General features: G+C 48.2%; 1 protein-coding gene and 1 long non-coding RNA gene across 2 annotated transcripts in view; one reads left to right on the top strand and one right to left on the bottom strand.

The window, feature by feature from the left end:
- Positions 1-3: 3 nt before the first annotated feature.
- LOC102572281 (macrophage migration inhibitory factor) lies at positions 4-4,235 on the bottom strand. Its single transcript, XM_006277005.4, has 3 exons — positions 4,039-4,235; positions 1,408-1,580; positions 4-261 (listed from the first exon to the last, which is right to left on the bottom strand). Exons 1-3 carry the CDS (start codon positions 4,144-4,146, stop codon positions 195-197), a joined length of 348 nt encoding a protein of 115 aa, XP_006277067.1. The 5' UTR covers positions 4,147-4,235; the 3' UTR covers positions 4-194.
- A 102-nt stretch (positions 4,236-4,337) lies between these two features.
- Positions 4,338-11,359, top strand: part of LOC132243545 (uncharacterized) — a 37,989-nt gene continuing 30,967 nt past the window's right edge. The window contains exons 1-2 of the long non-coding RNA XR_009455154.1: positions 4,338-4,407; positions 5,106-5,178. This is a non-coding gene — a long non-coding RNA (uncharacterized LOC132243545). The remainder of the gene's footprint in view (positions 4,408-5,105; positions 5,179-11,359) is intronic.

The raw sequence follows: 11,359 nt of genomic DNA, 5'->3' as shown, positions 1-11,359 counted from the left end.
CACTGCCTTCCAGACCTTTATTGACTTTCTACAGGTAGAAAACAGAGGAATGTGCAAGCACCGCGCAGAGGCGGTGGCGAGGGACCACGACTCAGTGAGAGGATGTTTCGTGCCATGGTCGCTGCGGGCAGGCAGGGAAGGGGCACATCCAGGAGCAGCCGTCCAGCTCGGGGTGGGGGGGGCTGGGGGTCGCCCTACGCAAAGGTGGAGCTGTTCCAGCCCACGTTGGCGGCGTTCATGTCGAAGAAGTTGATGTAGACCCTGCAGGAAAGGGCAGAGGGACATTGAGAGCACGATGAGTGTGACGGCATCAGGTAACTGTCACCTGCAGGAAAACTGTTCCTGTTCAGAGGAAGGCGTAGCCATGAGGGTCCAGAAATGATGCAGGAGGGAAGGATTCCTTGGGCCCCTTTACTGGACCATTCAAACACTCATCTAACTTAATCCCAACTACGTGGTTCGTCCAATAGGAGAGATCACCCTATGAAATCCTTCCCTCCCCTTAAAAGGGAATCATTTCAAGTTCTCCTTTTTAAAAAGATTAAAATCTGTTAGAAACAAAAGAGGTCTCAATTAGTAAGTTTTGGCATAAGCCTAGAAACTTCACGTTCTTTTACTTCCCTGCTCAAAGCACCGCTTGATCAGACACTAGAGACCTGAGTATGGCAAGTCTCACACTGTGTGTGTGAACACCCACCATCTAATAGCACATGTAGGTGAGGAGGTGGCACCTCTTGAAGCATGGCAACCTTTGCAAACACCAAACCAGCTTCTTAGTCCACTTCTGCAACGGCTTCTCTTCATCCTCCAGACCCCCAAACACAGGGAGCAGCAGTTTTCTCTTGTTGTTTGGTACAGAGGAAGGATGCTCTGATCCCATTACGGAGTAGCAGAATTGCACTGGACTGGGCCTCTTTACCTGTAACCACCAACCTTCTACTGCTGCTTTTTCCTATCTAGTGATCTCCGTTCACATCAGGAGACAAAATATCATACCTTGCATCATCATCTTTCAAGCCCAAGAGTGAAATTATATTAAACTGTAATCCTAGAAGGCTGATACTATAGACTTTATCTGTATAGGGGTTTACCCCAGAACTACAGATCCAGAACTGTTCAACTCAGGGAACGAGCACACTCTTCAACTTTCATAACAGGTGCATCTCTATATAGAAGCTTGATAAAATCATTTAATGAGAGCTGCCAAGCTGAAGAATAAGGGACTCTGACCATTTACAATATTTTAGTGAAACTGGAGGGGGGGGGGGGGGAGGGTTGCTGAAAAAAAGAGTTCTAGGTTGTTAAAAACACAAGACAGAGACATACAACCAAAGAACATAAGAACGGGGCCAAAACAGCATTTTCAGACAAGCTGATAACAGGCCTGCTGCTGCACTGAAGCCTTACCTGTCTGCAGGTACATGCAGCTGTTTGGTGAGCAGGTCACAAATCATCTTCGTATAGTTCTTGTTCTGTTGCCCTCCTATCTTGCCAATGCTGTAAAGGCTGCAGAGAGCACAGGGATCTGTGGATCCCCCAAAGGACATCAGCTGATCAGGTACAATGTGCACTGCTATGTACTGTGAAACAAGAGAAAGAATGTTATTGTGTAATAGTCTTCCTTTGCTGTGTTTGTTCTGAACCCAAAAAACAGACTTTTTCTAGAATTAGTTACTGCAACCTAAACCACAGTTAAGTTATATGCTTCTCAAGCAGCTCTTGCAGCGTACCTCAGGCATGCATACAACTATTTGTTGTTTCCAAATCACTTAAGAGAGAAGTTATCTGCCTTCCACTGCCAAGATAGTGATCTTCCTAACATTTGTAGGAACTACAGAAGGTGCACATGGTGAGGACCCTATATAGTGGGTCAAGACTAATTGGGTGCATTCAGACGAGTGTGGCCATGCGGTATGTGGCAATGCAGACATGTCTGCAGCGCCACATACTGTGCGGTCAGATGTGCTGTGCTGCAAGGGCATGCTTGCCCATGCATGCACTGCTCTGTTATGTTTTGGTTTTTTCCCCATGGGTTGTTTTTTTTTTGACTCAGGGTCAAAAAAAACACAAACCTGTGGAAAAAACCCCAACAGAGCAGCACATGCTTGGGCAATGTGCACTGCTGAAAAGCAGAACTGGGCTGCCCTCAACTGTGTTGTAGCTGCAGGCCAGGCTCTGACCAGCAGGGTCACTGCAGCTGCAGCCCCAGGAGGCCTCCAAGACCCCAGGTAAAGCTACTGGGACCAGTCCAGTGCTGGCCTCAGCCTCCCCTGCCCCTGGGGTAACTTGCTGCATGCCAAAGCATGCGTGGCACAGGTGTTCCCCACGGACAAGTAGCTGCAGCGCAAGGTGCACTGCTGCTACTTATCCCCAGGAAGCCAAATGTCTGCACCCATCTGGAGGCACCCACTAAGTTCTAGAAAGGAGGCTGGGCTTGCAGGAAGCAGTGACAGTGCATTGCAATAAATGTTTCAGTACAAGCTGTGCACAGAAGGTCAAACTTGTAGACTCATTTCAGAACCTCATGTTACTGTGCATAAACAATAGGGCAAATCTTGTGGCTAATAGGAGTGCAGAACTCATCAGCTTAATACAATAAAGCCACCCAGCAGAAATCTCCATTAGCTGGTTAGTGTGCTTCTGTTAGCCCAGGACATGTCTGTCAAGCAGGTGCGATCCGATTTAGCATGGGGACAGTGAGTTCAGAGATCTCCGTTCTGTTGTAGTCTTTGCCATTCATTAGCCTTGTGTACTCTAGCCTGTCTCTTCAAATTTTACACTGGGGTGACTCTCTTTGTTGGCACATCAGGAGTCACGCCTGAGTGCTAGTGTAGACTGGCTGATGGCATTTTCATCATGTCACCTTCTAACCCTGCGTGTAAGAGGCTAAGCTAACAGGGTGAGATAGCTCCATTGATGGAAACAAGCATGATATTTGAGTTCAGTGCCAGCACGGACACATTACTTTATTTACAGCCTTGGAAAATAGGCAGACAAGGTTCTTTGGGTAAATGTGATACAACCAACACCCCCAGCCTTGGACAAGTCACAGTCACTTAATCTCTCCAAATTTCTGCTTTTGTCCCATCTGCTAGATGGGAACCAACTAGGCTCCTCCACTTTTGTCAAGTGATCCGAGGAGTCTCTGCAAGGCCAAAGTATTTAGGAAATACTTTCCCAAAGTAAAAGGATCTGTAACTGTGTTTCTCTTCAAGATGAACTCTTTGCAAAACCATGCTCTTTCTACCCATCTTCCTATGCCAGACCATTTCCCCAACTCACTGGCCTCTACTGCAGCCCAAATCAGTGAGAAAAATGTGACCTGACAGAGCATCAGTCTTCTATCAACATCCTTCTGTAACGAAGGCCAACTCTGATCCTGCTTTTGTAGATACCAGAGAGCAAAAATACAGTATATGGGGAGAGCAGCTGGCTAATTTCTGTAGTTTATCCACTTTATTTGCAAGATGCAAGTGCCTAATTTGCACCTTTGTTAAGTTGAAGGGCTAACTAGGCCAGCAGAACCAGCCTGCTCTCTCCTCTCTCCACCCAAAACTTATCTGCTGGAAATGAGATAAACCAAACTATATTTGCTTTTCAGTAAGACTTGGATGTGGTAACTCAGGTGCTGCAGCCCGAAGTGCAGCGAGAGCTGGGCTTTTCTCCACAACCAAGGGCTTCATTTTGCAGCATCACTCGTGCACATCTGCATTTGTCCGGCTGGAGGGGGAGAGCCGGCCCCTGCCAGCCTCCATGCGCTGGACCCAGCCTGGCGCGTATACTCCCACGCGGGCTGGAGGCTCCGGCTCTCCAGCGCCCTCTGCAACTGCAGGGGCGTGAGCTCCTCTCTTGCCGGGGAATGAACAGCTTGAGGGTTAGTAATGGATTATAAAGGTTTTTTTGGTCAGACGGGGCAGATGCAGGACATAGCCAAGGCTTTAGCCCCCTGGCAGGGGCAATCCGCTGTGCCCAGCCCGGGTGCACGGCCGTGGGCACACGCCCGCTGCACGCGGGCACACGCGGCCGAGCTGCACTCACCTGGGCCGGCTTGCCGGTAGCCTTGGCCAGCTGCTGGGTGAGCTCGCCGGTCAGGCTCTCGGGCACCGCATCCTTGCTCACGTTGGTGTTAATGCAAAACATCGGCATCTTGACCCTTTGCCAAGCACCTTCCCCCGCACTCGTGCACTCGCCTCGGCCTCCGGCTGCTCCTGCCTGCTCCGCGGCTGCTGCAAAATGGAGCTGAGCAGCCCGGGGCCGGTCTCTTTCTTTCCCGTGTGCCCTGAGCTGCAGCACATGTGATCCGCGCTGGACCAGATTCTTAAAGAGACAGCAGCATCCCCAAATGGGGGCAGATCCAACCCTTTCTGGCAGCGAAACCCTCCCTTGAAGTGCAGAGCCAGCGATAAGGTTTAATGTGTGCGCGGCTCCTCCCCGAGCGGTCCCCAGTGCCCCTTTCACTCGGGGTTTCTTAGTGTTCAATGGAGGGAGCTCACGTGCTCGCTGGGGGCTTGATCCTGCTAGCACCCAGGAGTGGGGGTAGCTTTACTGTGGGCAGAAGTGTCGGCGCTTTGTGGAAATGGGCACAGAACATCCCCAAATCCAGGGCCTCTGCAGTGAGAGTGCCAGCAGCCTGTTCTTTCCCAGGGACATCATAGGACTAGGAAGCCCAGAGCTTTACTGCTGTCCTGTTGTTTTTCACGGCTGTACAGCACATCTCAGCCCAGGCACTGGGGTTTTTCCATTTGAAAAGGGAGCAGCAATCTAATCCCTCGCTCATGCAGAAGGGAGGTCCTTGCTGGGAAGGGTAGGGGCTGTGTGCTCCTGGGCACGTCCGCTACAGGCAGCCGGCTTCTCCAGCCCTCTCTGCACCAGTTCAAAGGAGTCACATTGAACCGGGCTATGGAAAACCAGGCCCATCACCGGCCTCCATCTGCCTGCAAAGTTACATCTCTTTCTAACTGTCCCCCTGGTCCTTCACCCCTGCCCTTTGGTGGTTCATTGCTTTACTTCAGCAAATAACCTGAGCCTAACTGACTCTTATGTTTGCAGAAAATCAGCAGTGTAAATACTTGCATGTTACATAAAAGTCTTACTTTTTTCTTTAGGAGACGTCTGTATTTGTATGAACGATCCAGAATAATCTGGGACATAACAGCAAGCCTGCAGGATCTGGAGCAAGTATTGTCAAACTCTATTCCTTTTTAAAAAAAAAATATTATTACTAGTTAGTTATGCTATTTTTTTGAAATAACAGAATATCCATATTATTTCTTTGGCATCCCCATTATCCTATACAATTGCATGATCCTTCTCCTTCCCAGGATTGAAAGCATCGAGAGGTGTGGTTTTAGGAATTCCTACAGTAAGAGTGTGCCAGCACTCCAGATGTGGTTACTGCCATCTCCTGGGGTATGTCAACTCCAATGCTCTAGAACGGGGTTTCCTAAACTGTGGTATGCAAGACACCCCTGGGGGGTACATGGGAGAAATTGTGTAATGGAGGATTTAATTTTCATTATAATAATATTTGGCATATAAGAATCATAGAAAGTTAGGGTTGGAAGGGACCTTAGGAGGTCATATAGTCCAACCCCCTGCTCAAAGCAGGACAGTTGCCAACTAGATCATCCTAGCGAAAGCTTTGTCTAGCTGGGTTTTGAAAACCTCCAAGGATGGGAGGGTAACCTGTTCCAGTGTTTTACTACCCTCCTAGTGAGAAAATTCTTCCTAATATCTAACCTAAACTTCCCTTGCAGCAAGTTGCTCCTTGTTCTGTCATCTGCCACCACTGAGAACAGTCTTGCTCCATCCTGTTTTGAACCTCCCCAAGTAGTTGAAGGCTGCTATTAAATCTCCTCTCAGTCTCCTTCTCTCTAGACTAAACAAGCCCAGTTCCCTCAGTCTTTCCTCATAAGTCATGTGCCCCAGTCCCCTCCCCATTTTTGTTGTTCTCCACTAGACTTTCTCCAATTTGTCCACTTCCTTTCTGGAGTGGGGGGCCCAAAACTGAACACAGTACTTCAGATGTGGCCTCACCAGTCTTGAATAGAGGGGAATAATCACTTCCCTTGATCTGCTGGCAACACACCTATCAATCCAGCCCAGTATTGCTGTTTGCCTTCTTGGCAACAAGGGCACACTGCTGGCTCATATTTAGCTTATTGTCCACTGTAACCCCCCCCATACTTTTCTGCAGAGCTGCTTCCCAGCCAGTCAGCCCCCAGCCCATACGGGTGCATGGGATTGTTCCATCTGAAGTGGAGGACTTTGCACTTGTTCTTGTTGAACCTCATGAAATTCCTTTTGGCTCAATCCTCCAATTTGTCTAGGTCATCCTGAATCCTAGCCCTATTCTTCAGCATATCTACTACTCCCTCAGTTTGGTGTCATCTGCAAACTTGCTGAGGGTGCACTCTATGCCATCTTCCAGGTCACTGATGAAGACATTTAACAAAACTGGCCCCAGGACTGACTCCTGGGGCACTCCACTTGATACTGGCTGCCAACTAGACATTGAGGTATTGATTACTACCCTCTGAGCCTGATGCTTCAGTCAGTTTTCTATCCACCTTACAGCCCACTCATCCAGTCCATACTTCCTTAGCTTGCCTGGGAGACCATATCAAAAGCCTTGCTAAAATCAAGGTATACCACATCCACCAGTCTCCCTGCATCCACAGAGCCAATCACCTCATCATAGAAGGCAGTTAGGTTGGTCAGGCATAACTTGCCCCTGGTGAATCTGTGCTGACTGTTCCTAATAACCTTTTTCTCCTCCAAGTGCTTAGAAATGGATTCCTTGAGGATCTTCTCTATGATTTTTCCAGGGACTGAGGTGAGGCTGACTGGTCTGTAGTCCCTTGGATCCTCCTTTTTCCCTTTCTTAAATATGGGCACTATGTTTGCCCTTTTCCAATCATCCAGGACCTCTCCTGATCGCCATGACTTGTGATTGCAGAGCCACTGGCCATCATCTTTGACATCAGCCAACTCCCTTAGCACCCTTGGATGCATCCCATCTGGCCCCATGGACTTGTACATGTCCAGCTTTTCTAAGTAGTCCCTAACCTGTTCTTTCATCCCTGAGCTGCTCACCTCCTCCCTAAACTATCTGGTGCAGTAGTCTGGGAGCTGACCTTGCATGTGAGGACTGAGGCAAAGAAGGAATTGAGAACTTCAGCCTTTTCTGCATCCTCTGTCTCAAGGTGGCCTCCTCCATTCCGTAAGGGACCCACACTTTCCCTGATCCTTCTTTTGCTACTGGCATACTTGTAGAAACCCTTCTTCTTACCCTTCACATCCCTTGCTAGCTGCAACTGCAATTGCGCTTTGGCCTTCCTGACTTCATCCCTGCACGCCTGAGCAAAGCTCTTATATTCTTCCCTAGTTATTTGTCCAAGTTTCCATTTCTAATAAGCTTCCATTTTGTGATTTAGTTTACTAAAGTGTTCTCTGCTAAGCTAAGCTAGTCTTCTCCCATACTTGCTAGTTTTCCTGTGCATTGGCATGGTTTGTTCCTGCACACTCAGTAATGTTTCTTTAAAGTACAGCTAGCTCTCCTGGACTCCTTTCCCCACCAGACTGGCTTCCCAGAGAATCCTGCCCATGAGTTCCCTGAGTGAGTCAAAGTCTGCTTTTCTGAAGTCCAGGGTCCTTACTCTGCTGCTCTCCATCCTTCCTTTCCTCAGGATCCTGAACTCAATCATCTTGTGGTCACTGCTGCCCAAGTTTCCATCCACTACTACATTCTCCACCAATTCTTCCCTGTTTGTAATCAGTAGGTCAAGAAGAGCATGGCCCCTCATTGGCTGCTCCAGCACTTGCACCGGAAAATTTCTCTAGTTGTCAACAGAGAACTAACCTCCTGTCAGCCCCAGCCCTGGGGCTTATATCTGCTCAGGGCCCTGTTTCTTTCCAGTCAGCTGACCGGATGCAGGTGCCAGCTAATACCCTGATTAGCTTATTGCCAAGGCAACCTACAGCTGTGAAGCCCTGCCTAGTTCTCAGGGCTCCCTAACTAGGCTGCCTCTGCTCTTGAAGGAGCAGGCACACCTTCGTGTCGTGCAACAATAAGCAGCATGAGGTAGTGGTCAGAGGGCCGGATGAGTCTTGGTATTCCCTCCGTGATATCTCAGATCCAGGCTCCAGGTAAGCAGCAGACCTCCTGAGACAACAGGTCAGGTCGGCAGATGGCTCCCTCTGTCCCATGTGGAAGGGAGTTTCCAACCACCACCACCCGTCACTTCTTAGTGGCAGGCGTCTTGATCCTTCCCATTTTGGTGAGGCCTAGCCTGTCTTTCTCCACCAGTGGAACATGCTCCTCCCTCTCTGCTGCTAGGGTTGCATATCTGTTCTCCAAATGAATCACTGTAGGTGGAGGTGAATATCTTTGCTTGCTGCAAGAAGTCACAAGCCTCCAGCTTCCATCCTCTTGGGTGTCCATGTTTTCTTTCTTCTCTAGCGCTGTATCTGGCATTTCATCCTCCACAGTCCCAGAGGTCTACTCCAGCATTGAATTGATGCTTTTGAACCATGCCATCTCCTCCTGTACAGGTCTCCCTCAATGTATGCGGGTTCTTTATATGCGAATTGGCTTTTATGCAATGAGCATATTTAGACCCATAATTCGTTATATGCGAGGTAAATTCGCTCTTATGCAATCAGCATAGATGCCCCCCCACCCAAGCAGGTAAGTCTCTGGGGGTAGGGAAAAGGGCCATGGCCCCACTCACCCCAGCCCTGGCTGCAGCATTCCTGGGAGCAGCTGGTGCTGGCTGCTTGCAGCTGCTGGGTTGCACTGTGCCTGAGCTCACTCCAGCTCTTGGGCTGCACCATGCCGTGGTGCAGGCAGTTGGTGTTGGCTGCTCCCTGGCACTGCTCCAGCACGGGCTGGGGTGAATGTGGACAAGCGGAGCCGTGAGCAGCACGAGGTGCAGCACTCACCCTAGCCCTGGCTGCAGTAGCCCTGGAAGCAGCCGACACCAGCTGCCTGCACCAGGGCACGGCGTGGCCCAGGAGCAGAGGTGAGTGGAGACAGGCAGAGCATGGCGCAGCCCAGTGGCTGCAGGCAGCTGGCGCCCGCCACTCCTGGGGCTGCTTCAGCCGGGGCTGGGGTGAGTGTCACTCTGTTCCCTCTGCTTTGCTGCCTTGTGCAGCCCCGGGAACAGCACCCCTCTCCCTGCCCCTTCCCTAGTCCCAGCCTCACTCCTTCCCTCCCTCACTGCCATGGGAACCTATCCCTATTTGCTGCATTGTCAAGTGGGTTTACTTTATGCGAACTCAATTTATGCGCTGTTCTCCAGGAACACATATACTGCATAAATTGAGGGAAACCTGTAGTTCTCTTGTCTGTTTCCTGAGAAACACCACCAGGAGGTACCGCTCACATTGCAGGCACTCCTAGACCTGGCCATCACTGGAGGGAACTTGCAAACCACAATCACCACAGTGCCAAACCTGGATGTGGGTGGAAGCGTCAATGGTGAGCGGTTCTGCCTGGACAGAAACCTCACAGGTGCAAGCAGAGGCAGTGGCAGTGGGTCTGTCATTGCAACATCCTCCAGCCATTTTCCTGGCTCTCTTAATCTGCCTTCTTTCTCTTACTGCTCTTCTTCCAAGCAGACCTTCCCTAGCAAACTTGCCTGGAAGCTGACCTGTTTTTTTCTTGTTGGCCCCAAAAGGTTCCTTTTTTTCCTGCTTCCTCACACCAAGCTGAAAGGCTTGCCCTTCAAAAAAGGTGTGGGGGGAATGACATAAATTGGCCTAGGAACTGGCCAGCAAACTGCTTACTATGTATAGTTTGATTTAAAAAAACAGGGCTTGCATTTTCAGATTACTAAAGCTTCCCATATGCTTGTGTAACTTGCTGTGTCAGTGAGAGATCCACTGTTGAGCTTCATTTGTACACAGGTTTAGTTATTCATTTTCTGGATACTGAGCAGTTCTTTTAAATTATGACACGGGCCATTTGTTCTTTCCTAAGCATGACTATATATTTTAATAATACTGGTAATAATGAATAGCTTGGGAAGGAATGTGCATTATAAGCTAAGGTGCAGAAAGCTTGAAGCTTTACAAAAATTATCAGGTTCCATGTTCCAATGTCATATCAGGGCCAAAAGGCAGGCAGAGCCCCCAAACCACGTTTTGAAAACATTATGGAGGACTTCAGCAATTACAAAAAATTTTAACTTGGTTTATGACATGGGGCCTCTTAGAAACCTATACATTTCAAGACTGCAGATCATCAAGATATACACCTGGTTAATTTTCTCTCTCTCTTACTATCCCAATATAATAAAGGTGGAATGCTTTCTGTTAAAAAGAGTATCGGTAAATTTTCTTTTTTAATTCAAATAGATTTTCACCAACTTATCTCTTAATAGTGAAACACTGATTATTTTATGGGGGGCTGTGGTTCTGCTGTGTCTAGGGAAGCAGGACGCTTTGAACATTATTTGGTAAATAAATAGGATTGCATCAAAAAAAACCCTGCTTTTTGTCAGCAGTTGCTCTTCCTATTGAAAACAACCTCAAATGCTGCTCAAGGGACAACAATGTACAGTATAAGACAGATCTATTCCATGCTTATCTGATTGAGAACTAACATATCACTCCACCGGGTATAGCTCTTTGATTCACTGTCGCAGCTTTTAGCTTAACTGCTGTCCACAAAAATGAGGCTGGGGTCACAGCATCATTGTTTGAATGCTGTGGTTGCAATCTGAGGGCAACCTAATAGACACAACCCTGATTTAGTTCCCTATCTTGGGAGAGGCACTGAAGTTATTCACTGTCTGAGAAAACTATCTGTGCAGTTAAAAGGGAGGCTGAAATTGAGTTGGATCCAATCTTCCTATATTACTTTTGATGCCAGTGTGACCTCATCTGACCAGGGTTTGAAAGATTAACATTTACATGGACATCTTTCTTTTATAATTAATACATCAGTGTGAACACTAGTAATGACTTGCTGTGCTTCTCCCACCATCTCTTCTGAGTCTTGCTCAGTGCTTCATTGTTACAGCAAATTGGTCAGTTGATGAAAAGGGGAATGAAGAATGGGTTTTTCCGACTTACTTGATATTCCATATACTAGCATCTGATATTCACCTCTTGCAATAGGGAAATATCTGCTACATACTGGGCTCATCTACACGTGCCTCTTAAGCAAGCTTAGCCTAAAATCACCATTTTTAAAGGGACATTAAGGGCATGTGTCTATATGAGTGTGCCCTTAATGCACCTTAAAAATGGCGATTTAAAGCTATGTGAGCCTAAATTTGATACCTGCCTAAAGCAGGTATCAAATTTAGGCGTAAATAGCTAAGTTGTATTACAGCACATGTAGATGCGCTAA

The sequence above is a fragment of the Alligator mississippiensis genome, chromosome 10, assembly GCF_030867095.1.
Source record: "Alligator mississippiensis isolate rAllMis1 chromosome 10, rAllMis1, whole genome shotgun sequence".
NCBI lineage: Eukaryota > Metazoa > Chordata > Crocodylia > Alligatoridae > Alligator > Alligator mississippiensis.
The sequence above is the reverse complement of the archived record's forward strand: the minus strand, read 5'-3'. Positions and strand labels throughout refer to the sequence as shown.

What these genes read in the sequence shown, in the direction of transcription:
- LOC102572281 (XM_006277005.4), bottom strand. Translation starts at nt 4,146, where the DNA reads ATGCCGATGTTTTGCATTAACACCAACGTGAGCAAGGATGCGGTGCCC. An exon ending in CTACCGGCAAGCCGGCCCAG is followed by an intron (nt 1,581 to 4,038) that starts GTGAGTGCAGCT and finishes CTTGTTTCACAG; the next exon opens with TACATAGCAGTGCACATTGT. An exon ending in CTGCATGTACCTGCAGACAG is followed by an intron (nt 262 to 1,407) that starts GTAAGGCTTCAG and finishes CCTTTCCTGCAG; the next exon opens with GGTCTACATCAACTTCTTCG.